The sequence below is a fragment of the Lontra canadensis genome, unplaced genomic scaffold, assembly GCF_010015895.1.
Source record: "Lontra canadensis isolate GAN:19392208 unplaced genomic scaffold, GSC_riverotter_1.0 scaffold142, whole genome shotgun sequence".
Taxonomy (NCBI): domain Eukaryota; kingdom Metazoa; phylum Chordata; class Mammalia; order Carnivora; family Mustelidae; genus Lontra; species Lontra canadensis.
In genome coordinates, this window is record NW_022631136.1 from 822,353 (window position 1) to 837,675 (window position 15,323).

General features: G+C 57.3%; 1 protein-coding gene, 1 long non-coding RNA gene and 1 pseudogene across 8 annotated transcripts; 2 read left to right on the forward strand and 1 right to left on the reverse strand.

The window, feature by feature from the left end:
- Positions 1 to 98: 98 nt before the first annotated feature.
- On the forward strand, positions 99 to 11,126 carry ADAMTSL4 (ADAMTS like 4). Of its 7 annotated transcripts, none has more exons than XM_032843609.1 (18): positions 99 to 215; positions 2,754 to 2,797; positions 2,982 to 3,057; positions 3,331 to 3,686; positions 3,909 to 4,590; positions 4,837 to 4,939; positions 5,681 to 5,817; positions 6,168 to 6,372; positions 6,612 to 6,784; positions 6,933 to 7,044; positions 7,148 to 7,333; positions 7,522 to 7,651; positions 8,219 to 8,423; positions 8,800 to 8,976; positions 9,266 to 9,472; positions 9,585 to 9,764; positions 10,062 to 10,206; positions 10,352 to 10,679. In XM_032843609.1, exons 2-18 carry the CDS (start codon positions 2,778 to 2,780, stop codon positions 10,486 to 10,488), a joined length of 3,231 nt encoding a protein of 1,076 aa, XP_032699500.1. In that variant the 5' UTR covers positions 99 to 215; positions 2,754 to 2,777; the 3' UTR covers positions 10,489 to 10,679. The 7 variants fall into 7 exon arrangements, with proteins under 7 accessions (XP_032699500.1, XP_032699504.1, XP_032699503.1 ...); XM_032843613.1 differs by lacking the exons at positions 99 to 215; positions 10,352 to 10,679 and adding exons at positions 2,530 to 2,664; positions 10,778 to 10,866 and having other exon boundaries at positions 10,049 to 10,206; XM_032843612.1 differs by lacking the exon at positions 99 to 215 and adding an exon at positions 2,531 to 2,664 and having other exon boundaries at positions 10,049 to 10,206; positions 10,352 to 10,465.
- LOC116858737 lies at positions 351 to 2,251 on the forward strand (annotated as a pseudogene).
- A 108-nt stretch (positions 11,127 to 11,234) lies between the features above and the next one.
- Positions 11,235 to 12,867, reverse strand: LOC116858742. Its single transcript, XR_004381010.1, has 2 exons — positions 12,431 to 12,867; positions 11,235 to 12,063 (listed from the first exon to the last, which is right to left on the reverse strand). It is a non-coding gene; the product is annotated as an uncharacterized LOC116858742 (long non-coding RNA).
- Positions 12,868 to 15,323: the final 2,456 nt, after the last annotated feature.

Sequence of the window (15,323 nt, forward strand, 5' to 3'; positions counted from 1 at the left end):
GCAGGGGGTGGGGGGCCGCCGAGGGGCGCGGGCTGGGCGCGTGGCGGGCGGGGCGCTGGCGGGCGGGGGCGGGCGCGGGGGCGGAGCCGCGGCCAGAGGAGGCAGTGTCCCGAGCCCCGCTCAGGGGCCGGAGTGGCCGCCGCGGAGCCAGGCTGCCTCCAGGGAGCGCCCGGGCACAGAAGGGTTAACGGGCCACCGGGGCCCGCGCAGAGCAGGTACAGACCCCGCCGGGACCCCCGGCCCCGGCCGCCCTCTCTCCCGGGTCCCGTTAGAGGCCCCGCCGCGCGCGCCCGCGCAGCCCCAGCTCCCCGCGTCCCGCGTCCCGCGTCCCGCGTCCCGCGTCCCGCGGTCGTGCCCCAGCCGCGACCCCGGCCCCAGCTCTGTAGCCTCGGAAGATCTTCCAGTTCCTGGGGTCGAATTCCTGGGGAGGGGGGTTCGGATCCTGTGGAACTCTGGCCCCATCACCCGGGCGGAGAATCAGCCAAAATTCCTACTAAGTCACGGAGTAAAGTTGGAAAACATACCCAGGACCTCCCCGCACGCGCCGGCGCCTCCTTCGAGGATGTGTGCCCCTGTCATCCCCGTAAATCCAGGAACTGGGGTCAAGGACGCTGGGAGGGTTGCGCAGGGGTGCCCTTGATTTGGCAGAGCCTGATGACTGGAAAGGAAGGACACCTGTTTGGATCGTCCTCCAAGACCCATGAATGGAGGGCACAGTGAGGACCAAGGAGTTCTGACCCAGGGCAGGGACTCTCCAGCCAGCCCTGAAACTCGCTGTCCCACCCTCTCCCCTGCAGCAGCAGCCCATTTTCCAGAAGTGGGTCCCTCTGGGGTTGAAGGGGTTAGCCCTGCCCAGGTCTGTCCTCCTTGATCCTCACTGGCTGGTGTGGAGGTGTGGCCAGGAGGGGCCCAGGTTTGTCCAGACGAGCCTGCCAGGGGGATGACCACTTTTGACCTCTCCTTTCCTCACCCTGGGCAGTGAGACACATCAGATGAGGAACATAAAAAGGGGTGAGGAGCACAAATGTGTGTCTGTTTCTGCAGTGGAGGGGGTGTCGGTCCCCTGCCCAGCTGTGCAGGGGGTGGGGTAGGACTTTTCCAGAGAGGGAGCCAGGCCTGGCCAGGGCTCCAGGAGTTCACGTCACCCCCACCCCCCACCCCTCACTTCTCCAGGGAACTGCCAAAGCCAAACCCAGCTCAGGACAGGATTATGTGTACTGGGTAGACCCGTAGAGAGAGAGACAGCAAGATAGAGATGGGGGGGTTGCTGAGGGAGGCAGAGAGAAGCAGAGCCTGAGAGAGAGTGGAGAGGGTACGCAGCAGTAGACAAGGGGCAGACAGTGACCATCAGCCCCATCTCTCCTCTTTGACCTCAAGCAACAGGGCCAGGGAGAGAGCTGAAGGCTTGGGTGGACCGTTGGCCCTTCTCTGGAGCCCCTACGCCCCCATCAGGGTGGAGTTGCTGACCTCAGTGGCTAGCCCAGCCAGGGGAAGGAGCAGCCATCAGCAACCCCTTCCCAACCCAAAACAGCTGAGGTGACCCTGGGCATTCAGGCTCAGCCTCTGCAAAACCCCCCTCAAACTTCCAGGTCTTGGGGTCTCAGGGAGGGGAGTGGGACTGAGAGTATTGCTACCCCCAAGTACATTCCTGCCCTTCCCTCTGTCATTTTCCTGCCCCTAAGCTGGCCCACCTCGGCATTAGCTCCTTGGATTCCTCTCCCGGGTGCCTTTCAGATCCAACAGAAACATTTTTTTTTTTTTTTTTTTTCCTGGAAAGCAGAACTAAGAGCGGGTTGAGGAGTGGGGGTGGGAAGGGCTCCTCCTGAGCAGCAAGGAGCTGGAGAGGACTGGGGAAGCTGTGGCTTTGAGACCAGGCTAGGGCTCCAAGCTCCACTTCCCTGATGATGAAAGCTAGACTTCAGGATGGACTTCCTGGCTCCTCAGGATGATAGGACTATGACTGGGGAGCAAGGGCTGCATCTCTCCTTCCCAGGTTCCCCCAGCCCATCATCACCGGGCCTGAAATAAGCCCTCACTGAACCAGTGCTGAGGGACGCTGGTCCCTAGAGGGAGGTTAAATAAAATGGGAAAATCACCTGGTTCTCTAAGAGATTAAAGCATCAGCCCATTTAGTTTATCTCTTGGCTAGAAAGTGTTTGAGGCCTGCAGAGATGTGCCACGGAGTTCCAGAGGGAGCCTAGTTAAAATAAAACAGAAGAAAAGGCTGGGAGGCAAGTAAGAACAGGAAACCTTAAGGGACTTCTTAGCTGCTTAGAGTGGGTATCTGCAGTCTTCACCCATGCCTCCCTCAACTGTCCAGGACCTCTGGAAGGGCAGGAGGCAAACAAGACAAAAAGTCATCTTAAGGAAGACACGTGCGCATGTGTGGCCTCCTCTGGCCGGTAAACAATCACTAGTTGAGAGGAGGGAGGAGCTAAGAAGTTCCTGCAGGCTGAAGGGAGGGAACTGTGCTACAGTTGGGAGGCTGAAGTCAGACCCCCACCCTCTAGCCTTGGCGACAGGAAAGGGCAGCATTCCTTCCCGCTGTCACCCTTAGGGTCATAAAGGGGTGGGCCAGTCTTCCTCCACCCCTCCATCCTCACTCGGAGATGTCCTTCTGAGGAGCCATCCCTGCCAACCCCTGGCTTTCTGGAGCTTGGAGAGGTAACCACCAGGCTTCTGTCCCCACAGAGCGCGCCCCCTCCATACCCAGATGCCTAAGTAGTGTGTTTACTTCCGGTCTCCTCTCCTAGGCTCAGGGCATCGAGGGAGGAGCGATGGAGAAGTGGGCGGGCAGGTAAGTGTGAGGCTGCCGGCAGAGAGGTGGCTCTGTCCCTGCAAGTGAGGGAAAGGCCATTACTGGGCTTGGGGGGGGGGGCAAGTGATAAGAAGCATCTGCTTTCTGAGAAGCTGGCATTAGGATGTGGGGAGCCTGCTGAGGGGGAGGGGGCGTCATAACACCTTCTCTGGCTGGTTTGCAGGCCTCAATTGTGTCTGATGCTGCTTCTGTCCCTCCCTGAGCTCGGCCTGGATCAGGAGGTGCGCCAGGGACCAGAGGTTGTGATCCTGTCATCCTCCCTAGCACCCACCCCACTTCTTCAGGCCGGGCGTCCCGTTTTCTGCAGCTTCTGATAAAACATGGCGCCTTTCACATTTGCCTTCTCCCCGACCCCACTAACTCCTTGCCAAACAATATCAAGTCTCACCTCTGCTATTGACTGTGACCTTGGACCAGTAACAACTGCCCCCATCCTCGGGTCCCGGACTAGATACCCTGTACAGTTCCCTCGAAAATCCTTCTAATTTTGTCTGACCTTTTTGTCCACATAGGTGTTGTCTGGACACTCTCTTCAGACACCCCCAGAGGAGGGTCAGGGCCCTGAGGGTGTCTGGGGTCCTTGGGAGCAGTGGGCCTCTTGCTCCCAGCCCTGTGGAGTTGGGGTGCAGCGCAGGAGCCGGACATGTCAGCTCCCTACAGCTCAACTCCACCAGGGCCTGCCCTTCCCACCCCGGCCCCCAAGACATCCAGAAGCCCTGCTCCCCCGGGGTCAGAGCCCCAGACCTCAGACTTCCCGAGAAACCCTCCCCCTGTACAGGCCACAGCCTCGGGGAAGAGGTGGCCCACGTCGAGGTCCTGCTTCCCAACTAGGGAGAGCAGAAACCCGGGAGATAACAGGAGCTCGGAGGTGAGGGGTGGGGCTTCGAGGGTGGGGGGCGGAGCCTTCTGTGAGGGTGGGGCTTCAAGGGAGGGCGGGGCCTTGTTTGAGGGGCGGGGCTCATCGAATGAAGGAAAGGGAGCAAAGGATGCATGGCTTAGGGAGGCTTATCTTGGGTGCTAGGATGTAGGCTGGGGAGGCAGGGCTGGAGTCGGCCAGAACTCCGACCCCATGTCTGCTACACATTCTCAGGTCCCGGGTTCGAGACCCCATCAAGCCAGGAATGTTCGGTTACGGGAGAGTGCCCTTTGCTTTGCCACTGCATCGTAATCGCAGGCACCCCAGGAGACTGCCCAGAGCTGAGAGCTCCCAGACCTCAGATCTTCCATCCCTGACTCCAAGAACAGAACCATTCTCCACAAACCACACAGCTCAAACTCAGCTCCCTCCTACAGAACTTTCTGCCCGCCCCCCACATCCCCCAGCAGAACTCCCAAGCCCTGAAACTAATCAGACAGAAGTGCCCTCTAGAACCAGGCCTGTCCCCACGCAGCCCCACCCCAGAGTCCAGGCCTCTGGCACAGAGCCTGCCTCGTCCATCCCCTACCCAGGAGAAAGTAACTCCTTCCATGTGTCCCCTCAGCCAAGAATGCCAGATTCTCAGGGTTCGGCCAGTCTCCAGGTGGCTGAGAGATACCCTAATCCTTTCCTCTCTGTCCCTCTGGGCAGAGGCCACCAGAGCCAGGAGCACTGGAAACCTGGGGGGAATCTCCATGGGTCCCTCATGGAGCCTGCCCCCCACTATCCAGATGGCTGGTTGCCTCTGCTGAATGATGGCCCCCATTCCGGTTCGCTTTGGAGCCTCTTTGCTCCCAATAGCCCTGTGCCAAGGTGTTCTGGGGAGAGTGAGCAGCTGAGAGCCTGCAGCCAAGCGGTGAGTTCTTCCTTGGACCATCCCCTCTCCAGACTTGCACTTCTGCTTCCCTGGCCCTAAGTCTGGGTCCTCAGCTTGTCAGATCTGGACCTGAGGGTGAAGGGCCTTGGCATCTGACCTCCTCAGGGTAGGGGCCTTGGAGCTCTTCCACAGACCTGACCTCCCCCCCACACCCCCAAATCCAGCCCTGACCCATACCCCCATTTTCCTCCCCAGCTTTGACTCCTCTGTATCCCCCCACCTCAGCCCTGCCCCCCTGAGCAGCCAGACCCCCGGGCCCTGCAGTGTGCAGCCTTTGACTCCCAGGAGTTCATGGGCCAGCTCTACCAGTGGGAGCCCTTTACCGAAGGTGAGGTTTCCAGCCCCCCCCACCCCCCACCCCGGGAAGATGAGCTGGCTTCAGACTGGGGGATGATGGGGAGAGGGAGACACCAGCCCCTCTATTTCTCTTCTGTAGGCCCTTGCATTTCTCCTCTGTGTAATATTTTCTTTCTTATTTCTCAGGGTTGGGGTGAAGAGACAGCACAGGCCAGGAAAGGGGAGTGGGTTTCTGACAGGGCCCAGCTGTCATATGGTGAGGGATAACCCTGCAGAGGGATCAGGCTGGGAGAGGGAGTATACAGAAGTGCCCTTTGGCTGCCTTCCTCTGGGAAGAAGTCCATCCCAGGAGGTGGACCTGACAGGAGGAGGGCATGGTCAGAGAGATCCTGTCCGGTGATGACATCAGAGTGGGGGTGTACCGTGGGCCCTAGCTAATGCTAGACCACTTGCTCCCAAGTTACTGTCTGCTTAATTTTCGGCCTGTGTCAACCCAATGCCAAGAAACCCCTTCATGAGCTCACGTAATCATAGGTTTCAGGTATCTGTTCTCTCTCATAGCTCACAACCCCTTTGCTGATCTCAGTGACCTCAACTGACCTGACTCAGTTTTTGTATGACCCTCAAAGCAACCCTTCAGAATACAGAATTGTTTTTTTCCCTCCATCCATGGCAACGTAGGCGAGCTCAGGATGTCCAATAGCCAAGATGGGACCTTTGTCAGCCTCCCAGCCGGGACCCCAGCTAACCACTCTCCCACCCTGTTTCTTAGTTCAGGGCTCCCAACGCTGTGAACTGAACTGCCGTCCCCGTGGCTTCCGTTTCTATGTCCGTCACACGGAAAAGGTCCAGGATGGGACCCTGTGTCAGCCTGGAGCGCTAGATATCTGCGTGGCGGGACGCTGTCTGGTGAGAGAGGATGGAGTGTGTGTGTGTATGCATGCACACACACGTGCACACACGTGGGCATGTGCACAGTCTCCTCAGTCATCATCACAGAAACAAAACCCCAGGCTGACATTGCAAAAAGGAAAGTTCTCACCTACCAAGCTGGAGGTGAGAGCAGAGCCAGAAGTGAATTGCAGGAAGGAACCCCTCAGGCGCGTGCACGCTTCCCTGAAGCTGGCTGGGGATGATGGGCTGGCACAGGAACACCTTCTCCCTCACAGTGTAAAGATCCAGATGCAGGGTGAGCTGGAGGGTCCTGAGAGGACCAGGCAGGGTGCGGTTCAGGTAGCCCCTGCCTCACTCTCCCCCAGAGCCCCGGCTGTGATGGGATCCTCGGCTCTGGCAGGCGTCCAGATGGCTGTGGGGTCTGTGGAGGGGATGATTCCACCTGCCACCTCGTCTCAGGGAACCTCACAGACCGGGGGGGCCCTCTGGGCTATCAGAAGATCCTGTCAATTCCTGTCGGAGCCACGCAGCTCCAGATTGCCCAGCTCCGGCCCAGCTCCAACTATCTCGGTGAGCTCTCCAGATTCTCTGAGTCTTGGTTCCCTGTTCCACTCCTGGTCTCTTGGTTCAGCCCTCCACAACACCATTGAGCACAGGAAATGGGCCAAGCAGAAAGAAGTCAGGGGCTCCTTCCCTTGTGGAGGTGGGAGGAAACTGAGAGAGTGCGGGGTATCGGGCTCTGTGTGGCTAAGTGGGGTGTAGGAGGAGGACATTATGACTGACCCCGTGCCCTGATCTCCAATCTTCAGCCCTTCGAGGCCCTGGGGGCCAGTCCATCATCAATGGAAATTGGGCCGTGGATCCCCCTGGGTCCTACACAGCCAGTGGAACTGTCTTCCTGTACAATCGGCCTTCCCGAGAGGAGGGCAAGGGGGAGAGTCTGTCAGCCAAAGGCCCCACGACCCAGCCTGTGGATGTCTATGTGAGCTTGGGGCCTGGGGAAGATGGACTGCTGGAGAGCGGGGCCTTTCCCTCTGGGGGCAAAGCTGTGGGGCACAAGATGGCGGAGAAGGCTAGCAGTATGCCCCCCCAGCCTCCTCCCCCAGACAATTCATTATCTCTCTCCCCAGGTGATCTTTCAGGAGGAGAACCCAGGCATTTTTTATCAGTATATTATCTCTTCAGTTCTTCCACACCTTGGGAGCACCACCCCAGAGCCCCACTTCCCCCAACTCCAACCAGGTGAGACTCTGCTCCCCAGACCTAGGAGGTGGGGAGGGGCTGCCAGGGGAGCTTCAAGGCAGTGGGGGGTATTTGATTTGCCTACTCAACTGTCCCTGCACAGGGATTTTGAAGGTGGAGCCCCCACCCGCTTCGATGCCCCGCCTTGCCCGGACCCCAGGCACCCTCCAGCGTCAGGTGAGGATCCCCCAGATGCATGCTCCACCCCATCCCAGGACACCCCTGGGGTCTCCAGCTGGATACTGGAAGCGAGTGGGATACTCGGAGTGCTCAGCATCCTGCGGAAAAGGTGAGACTTCATGCACCAGCCTGTATTCCTGGCACCCTTAGCTCACCTCCCTGACTTGGCACTCCTGATCCCACACCCTGGACTGTGGTCCATGCCTTGACTCTGTAACAAGTCAAATCCCAGCATCTGGGACCCCACTGAGCTCTGAGCCATCCTGCCTCCTGTGGCTTCCCTTTCATCCCCTTCAGGTGTTTGGCGCCCCGTCTTCCTCTGCGTTTCTCGTGAGTCAGGGGAGGAGCTGGATGAACACAGCTGTGCCATGGGCGCCAGGCCCCCAGCTCCCCTGGAGCCCTGCCATGGTCCTCCATGCCCCCCATAGTGAGTATGGCCCACAGGGAGGGCTAGGGTCTTAGGACCACGAGAGCTGTCCCAGGCAGACACATCCACACTGCCGTAGGATCTCACCCTGGGCTCTGCACCTAGCTCAGGGGATCAATGACAGTGTTTGATGAGAAAGGCTTACATTCCTGGGATGCCTGGGTGGCTCACTCGGTTGACTGTCTGCCTTCCGCTCAGATCATGATCTCAGGGTCCTGGGATGGAGCCCCACATCTGACTCCCTGCTCAGCGGGGAACCTGCTTCTCCCTCTGCCTCTGCCTGCCCCTTCCCCTCCTTATGCGCACACACTCTTTTTCTCTCAAATAAATAAATAAAATCTTTTTAAAAAGAGAGAGAAAGGCTCACATTCCCTAGACAGGAAGAAAACCCTGGCAGCCTGAGCCCCACAAGGGACCTCAGACTCAAAGTGATGAAGATTCCCCCTCCCCTCTGCGGGTCCCCCCAGCCCAAGTTCGTCATCCCTTCCCCACTACTCGTGGCAGCCGCACCCATCTCTGTTTCCCTGCTCTCTCTCTGCCTCTTCCGCGTCTGCGGTGCGCGCGCAGCTGGGAGGCGGGCGAGTGGACGTCCTGCAGCCGCTCCTGTGGCTCCGGCATCCAGCACCGCCAGCTGCGCTGCCGCCAGGAGTTCGGGGGCGGCGGCTCCTCGGTGCCTCCCGAGCGCTGTGGACACCTCCCTCGGCCCAATGCCACCCAGCCCTGTCAGCTGCGCCTCTGTGGCCACTGGGAGGTTCGCTCCCCCTGGAGCCAGGTGAGTGGGACCTGGCAGGGAGGCTGCTAGGTGAGGAAGGAGCCTAGGTGAACAGGCACCCGTGGGTAGGCACAGTGGTCTCTCCAGTCCTTTTTAATTAGGAGAGACTTTTTTTTTTTTTTTTTTTTTTTACTAACAAGACCTCTTGAGAAGCCCCCATCTATAAACCCAAATAAGACCCTGGACAGGGGTTGGGGGCCTAGAGCCACCAGCCTGCCCCCAGCCCATAAAGCCATGGAACTGCTCAGTCAGGGGTCAGAGGCAGGTCCTGGTTCAGAGGACGCGAAGCTAGGGGCTCAGGGAGGGGGGTGGGTTGCCGGGGATGTCAGGGGGGTGGGGAAGTCTGGGAATCTTTCAGAGGCTCTCCTCCCCTCAGTGCTCAGTGCGGTGCGGGCGGGGCCAGAGGAGCCGGCAGGTCCGCTGTGTGGGGAGCAACGGTGATGAAGTGAGCGAGAGGGAGTGTGCGTCGGGCCCCCCGCGGCCCCCCAGCAGAGAGGCCTGTGACATGGGGCCCTGTACCACAGCCTGGTTCCACAGCGACTGGAGCTCCAAGGTGGGCCCTGCACCCCTCGTCCGAGTCGTGCGTCCCTGGTGCCCCTAACCTAAGATCTTTCCCACACGTTTCCGTATGCATATACTCAGCAAGCCCTATTATGGGCTAGATGCCACTGGTACTGGGAACTGCGATATGAGTGAGGAAGAACTCGCATTAGGGTCCTCAGCCCCCAGGACAGGTTCCGCTTAGCTGGCTGGTAGCTGGGGCCCTCCCTAACTCTGGGGATCCAGGATGCATCACCCGCAGCCCCTCCTCCTCCCCCCCAAATCGATCACCTTCTCAATAGTGCTCAGCGGAGTGTGGGACAGGAATCCAACGACGATCTGTGGTCTGCCTTGGGAGTGGGGAGTCCCGTGGGGCGGGCCAGGAGGAAGCAGGAGCTGGGACCACTGAGCAGAGCTGTGCACCAGGAAGCCGTCCCCCGGACATGCGTGCCTGCAGCTTGGGACCCTGTGAGATGACGTGGTGCTGGTACACGGGGCCCTGGGCCGAGGTGAGCGAAAAGCCTGGGACAGGGCTGTCCATCAGTGGGAGTCCCTGTGGGCTGGCGGGAGTCACCCCTGTTCTCCCTTCCTCTTGCACACCCTCCCCTTCCTCTACATCAGTGCTCCTCAGAATGTGGCTCTGGCACACAGCGTAGAGACATCATCTGTGTATCCAAACTGGGTACAGAGTTCAACGTGACTTCTCCCAGCAACTGCTCCCACCTGCCTAGGCCCCCTGCCCTGCAGCCCTGTCAGGGGCAGGACTGCCAGGACCGATGGTTTTCTACGCCCTGGAGTCCGGTGAGTGCCAGGCCCCCTTGTCCTAAGTGCGGACTTCTAGGGAAGGGGAGGCTCCTCTCATGGCATCCCCACTGTGTCCTAGGACGAGGCCAGCTGCAGTCGGTTTATCAGTGTCCCATTTCCATGTAGACATGGAGGACAGGTGGACCCCGTCCATGTGGGATTTCATAATGTTCCAGGAGAGGCCTCACCCCCATCCCCCACATGCACACACTACTTTCAGAGAAGGAGGTGGCCTGGGGGTCAGGAGGAACCTGGGTCATAACAAAGGTCTGATTTGATAGCGGGTGTCCGCAGTGCTCTCGCTCCTGCCAGGGGGGTATTCAGACGAGGGAGGTCCAGTGTCTGACTGCCAACCAGACCCTCAGCGTCCGATGCCCTCCTCACCTGCGGCCCTCCAGGAAACGACCCTGTAACAGCCAGCCCTGCAGCCAGCGCCCCGGTAAAGAGCCCTTCCCCCCCAAATCCACCAAACAGTGGAGTTAACTGAAGTATGGGAGGGATGAGAGAGGACCAGTGGGAGTGGGCACTGCACCTCCAGAGGGAAGGGTCTGGGTGATGTGCCCACTGGCCTCCTCTGTCCCCAGATGATCAATGCAAGGACAGCTCTCCACATTGCCCCCTGGTGGTACAGGCCCGTCTCTGCGTCTATCCCTACTACACAGCCACCTGTTGCCGCTCTTGTGCCCATGTCCTGGAGCGTTCTCCCCCAGAGCCTGCCTGAAATGGGTACAGGAGACCCTCTCCTCATGGTTTCCTCATGCCACCATCAGTCACCCACACATCAGCCCACTCTGTACTCTCTGGCTCTCCGGCCTGCCCTAGTCTCATCAGGGATGTCCCCTAGGGTGGTTGAAGGTGGCAATGACGACTGTCAAGATATGTGGCTGTGTGTGTGTGTGTGTGTATGTGTGGTGTGTGATGTGATGGTCCATGTGCACACATGCACCACATGTGTGTTGGGGGCCTGCATGGATGGATGTGCTCATACACATATTATTTTTCAAAAAAAGAAGTGAAACAGACAGAAGAGGAGTGGAGAGTGGACGATGCCTGTTTCCCTGAGACTTTTCTAGGCTGAGAGGAAAGCAAGTTTGCAGCTCCTTAGTAATCCAAACTGCCTAGCACCTGGTCTCCCCATCAACCCGACTTTGTGCCCTAAACTTCATTTCTCATGTTCAGGCCTCGCCTCTTCTAAAGCACCATTTACCATCTGATCCCTTCTCCCCACACTTAGTCTCTCCATCCCTACCTCTCAGAATCAGCTAGGGATGGGAGTCAGCCACTGCCAGTCCTGCCTTACCCCAGGAAGAGAGACTACCTCCCCAGAGCAGGGACCAGCTGGGCAGAGGATGGAAAAAAGAAAAAAATAGAATAAGACACCCTAGCCCCTGCTCCCACTCCCCACCTCCGAAAATGGTCCCCCCCCCCAGAACTAATTTATTTTTTATTAAAGATGATTATGACAAATGAGAAACAGGCTCTTTATTGTCCTAATGGGAACCCATCCACCTGGGCCCTAAACAAGCAGTGTGAGGTCAGAATGAGTGGTGGGAAGGGGGAATAGTACCTATAGCCCAGGCGGAGAGAGTCTGGGCCCAGATAGGGTGTTAAGTGAGCCCCAATCCCCGGGGAGGATCCTGGCCAACCGTAGGCCCTGCAGGTTGGCCATCGACCACTAGAGGTCGCCACTTCTCCCACTTTAGGTATGGAGTTGGGAGCTTGGTTCCAGCGCTGAGGAAAAAACTGCATGGCCTGTGGTGGGTTTCTCCATAGACTGAGTCTTTCTGTAAAGTCTCTTCGAATCCAGTAGCTCTGCTTTCAGTCTGGGGCTGAGCTGAATAGCAGTTGGCTTTGCAGGGGTCTTTTCTCCTGTTCTCTTTCTTTGGCCCTCCCTGCGTGCTTCACCCATTTTTTCTGCCCTCACCCATTTCCGCATTAAGCTCTCGGTTTATTGCTTTTGCTAGGGTGGGGGAAAGGAAGTGACTTCTGCCCCTCCCTGCTTCCCTCCGCGGAAAGGACCGGAGGAGGAGGAGCCTGGCCTGATCTGGCTCTAGGGGACTTAGGGCGGGGTCGAGGGTGGAGCCAAGGCAGTACTGGATGTCCTGCCAGAGACATTCTTCAGAGATGTATCATGCTAGTCTCCCTTCCTGCGGTCTTGTCATCGCTCAAGGTAAATAGCTTGCTAGAGGTGGTATGAGAGCGGGCAGCTTATTCCACAGTACGGACCTCTGCAATTCTGAGGTCTGAGTTCCAGGTCTCTGCTTCTGGAAGCCGGATTTCCTGGGGGTCCCTGTGTCTAGGAGAGGAAGGGGGGCAGTGCAACAGAATCAGATTCATCCCCATTGGAAGCATCTCTCCCCCAGCTCTGCATCTCTACAAGTCTGACCAAGTAAGGCCATTAATAAAAGCCTGTGGAAACAATTGAACTCAGTGACAACCATTTCCTTGAACACACTAAGGCCCTGTGAAGGATACCAGAGTTGCCCAAGGATAGAAGATTTCTACTCTAGCAGCAGACTGGGGTCATGCTGTTGCCTGGGGACTTAGACTTTTCCTGTGTTGGAAGTGGCTGAGAAGGAAGACTTTGGGCAACATCTTGGGAGGAAAATGGGTGAGGAAGGAGGCCAAGGGAGTGGAGGGAGAGGAAAATGAAACTGACTCACCCTGGGGGAAGGAGTGAGGAAAAGGGCAAGCGCAGTCTCGGTGTCTCTGTTCTGCCTTAAGAGGAGCTATCAGACCTATTCTTCTGTCTCTGGGTGAACCTGTAAGGGGATCAGAGATGTGGGGGATCAGGGAAATGGGATCTGCTCCAGCCCAGTAGATACAGAGGGCAGAAGGCGGAGTCCCAAGACCGAGGGCGGGGGTGGCAGTGACTAGCTGGGGCCCTCCCAGCGATTCCTGGAAGCTGCAGCATGGGTGGTGGCCCCAGCTCAGCTGACTTCTCCGAAGTTCCCCTCCCGCTTAGGGCCTCTTAGGGCTGTTGCTGGGCGGGTTTGGAGTTTGGCCTGAGTCTGAGAACCAATCACAGGTGGGGATTGCAGCCGCAGCCCCTCTTAGGGCACCCCCGGCTTCAGCACCTCCTTGCTCTTTATGGCTGCCCCTGAGCCACCAGCCTCTGACTTCTCAGAATATGGGCTTTTGTTTGGGGCGTTGCCCCCTCCCCTCTCACTTTAAAGCTAGGATTCAGTGCAGCCCCTAAGGGTTCTTTCCTCTGGTCCTGAAGTCAGTATGGGGTCAGTGTGGATGGAAGCTTTCAGGAAGGGGACTCTGACCCGGAGCAACCCCTTTTCCTAGTCCCTTCTAGGGGAGTAGTGTGGCCAGACACCTCTCCTTTGACCTCTGAAACCCTCTAGAGGGACTTGGGAGAGAGGAAGCTGTGAGCCAAGGCCAGAGAGATGTGGTAGAGTGGCCCTGAGGTCTGGCATACTGGGGGGAATTTAGGGAAGGACTCAGAGGAAGTGGACCCCTAAGAATTGAGGTGGGGGTGGGGAGGTTATAGGAACAATCTTGGTATGCACGAGAGAGATCAAGCGTGCAGAAACTGGCCAGCGTCATTTCTGAGTGCTTGCTGGGGGAAGGGGATTGTGGTTCTGTATCAGTGTACTTGGGGGTGAACTTGTGAGGTCTCAGTTCAGCTGCGTCAGAATTCCTCTCCCCTCCCCCCTCCCAGCTTCCCCAGGGTAACTACCCATCCGATAAGCAGCAGCCTTCAAACTAAATTTATCTCCTAGACTTGCCCACCCCCCTGGGCCTCCCTGCAAGCAGGTGCTCACAGCTGGGTCTGTGGAGACCAGCACTCTTCACTGAACCAGCTTCAACCTTCCTGCTAACTAGGGGTGCGGCAGAGCGCAGGGCCTACGGGCTGCCCCAGGGCGTGTGTGGCCAGCCTTGAGGCTCCCTCTGTCAGGACTCTAGAGAGCAGAAATATGGAGGGTCTACACAGTGGGACAGAGAGGGAGGGATAAGAGTGAGAACAACAGGCAAAGAGAAGCTCCCCTCCAGATTCTCTCTGACCAGATCCTCTTTCATTTCTCACTCTCCCCTTCTGCCTGGTTTTACAGATAGAGACTTCATTTTATTTTTACTTATTTTTTTTTTAAGATTTTATTTATTTGACAGAGATCACAAGTAGGCAGAGAGGCAGGCAGAGAGAGAGGAAGAGAAGCAGTCTTCCTGCTGAGCAGAGAGCCCGATGTGGGGCTCGATCCCAGGACCCTGGCATCATGACCTGAGCCAAAGGCAGAGGCTTTTAACCCACTGAGCCACTCAGGCGCCGTATTTTTACTTATTTTTTAGACACTTCACTTTAACTTAACATGCTCCCGCACTAGAGTGAACCGAGTCAGGGAGCCGCCCCCTCTCCTTGAACCACGGAGAATCAGCCTAGACCAGAGATTGTAGTTTGGGTGTATGTGGTAGGGGTTCCCAGGTTCCCATGCTCTCCTACCAACACCCCTCAAATCCACCATCTCTCGAGCTGGGAGGCAGCTGGGTGGGCGAGTTAGAGCAGAGGGGGCTTATTTGTTACAGGCAGGCGATGAAGAGGTGTTAGCTTTAAAGGGTGGGGGCAGGGGAGGGGCTTCTTCCACAGGAAGTGGAAAACCTCAGGAAAGTACCTAAGTCGGAGTCTGTCAAGAGCAATAAACAGTTTGGGTTAACCTCAAACTAGACAGCACAAGTTCTGAATCTGACTTTGGGCCCTTGACCCGGGAGACAGGGGAAAATCTAGAGGGTGTTCTGGGGCTGAGGTTTGAAGGTAAAGAGAATTTGAGGGATGAATGTGTAACACTAGTCCAGAACAAGGTGCGCATGAGGCATGGCAGTCAGATCCCAGCGAAGCAAGCAGGCCTCAGGGGAAGGGGAGGTGTAGTAAGAAGCTGACAAACCAGGGGGTTTTCTCAGGCAGCAACAGAGAACTGTTGGAGTGGCCTGGGGAAGAACCCCAGTAGTTAGAGGCGGGATGGGCGCAACTTAGGAAGATCCCTGGCTGGGGTTAGATGTGCAATGCTGTACTCTTCTGTGCCTTGCCTGAATCTCTTTGAGACACAGCTGGGGCACCTGGCTGGCTCAGTCAGTGCATGTTTGGGGTTGTGGGTTCGAGCCCCACACCTGGCGTAGAGCTTACTTTAAAGAGGAAAAAAAAAAAAAGACACAACGCTATAGAACTTTGAGGAGGAAATGAAAACCAGGAAAGATGGTAGGATTATTCCTAAAATGGAGCAGACTGTATCCCTGGGATCTGTGGGCTAAAAGGTATGGTGCCGAACGCCCTGTCACTGACCAGAGGGACAGAACTGATCTGCCCTTGGAACCAGAGTACCCCTCCTTTTTTTATCTCTCCCTCCCCACCCTGCTACTGACTCCTGGTTGACCTGCCTCTTTCATCACATAATGTGACTCCTTTTTGGCTCTGGTAGAGGAGTGAGCAAACTTTTTCTCTGAAGGACCACAGAATAGGCCATACTATCTCTCTGTTGTGACCAGTTGACTCTGCTCTTGTAGCACAAAAGCAGTCAGAGACAACCTGTAAACAAATAGGCCATGGCTGTGTTCAAA

What these genes read in the sequence shown, in the direction of transcription:
- ADAMTSL4 (XM_032843609.1), top strand. Translation starts at nt 2,778, where the DNA reads ATGGAGAAGTGGGCGGGCAG. An exon ending in GCGTGGCGGGACGCTGTCTG is followed by an intron (nt 5,818 to 6,167) that starts GTGAGAGAGGAT and finishes ACTCTCCCCCAG; the next exon opens with AGCCCCGGCTGTGATGGGAT. An exon ending in ACAGCGACTGGAGCTCCAAG is followed by an intron (nt 8,977 to 9,265) that starts GTGGGCCCTGCA and finishes CCTTCTCAATAG; the next exon opens with TGCTCAGCGGAGTGTGGGAC.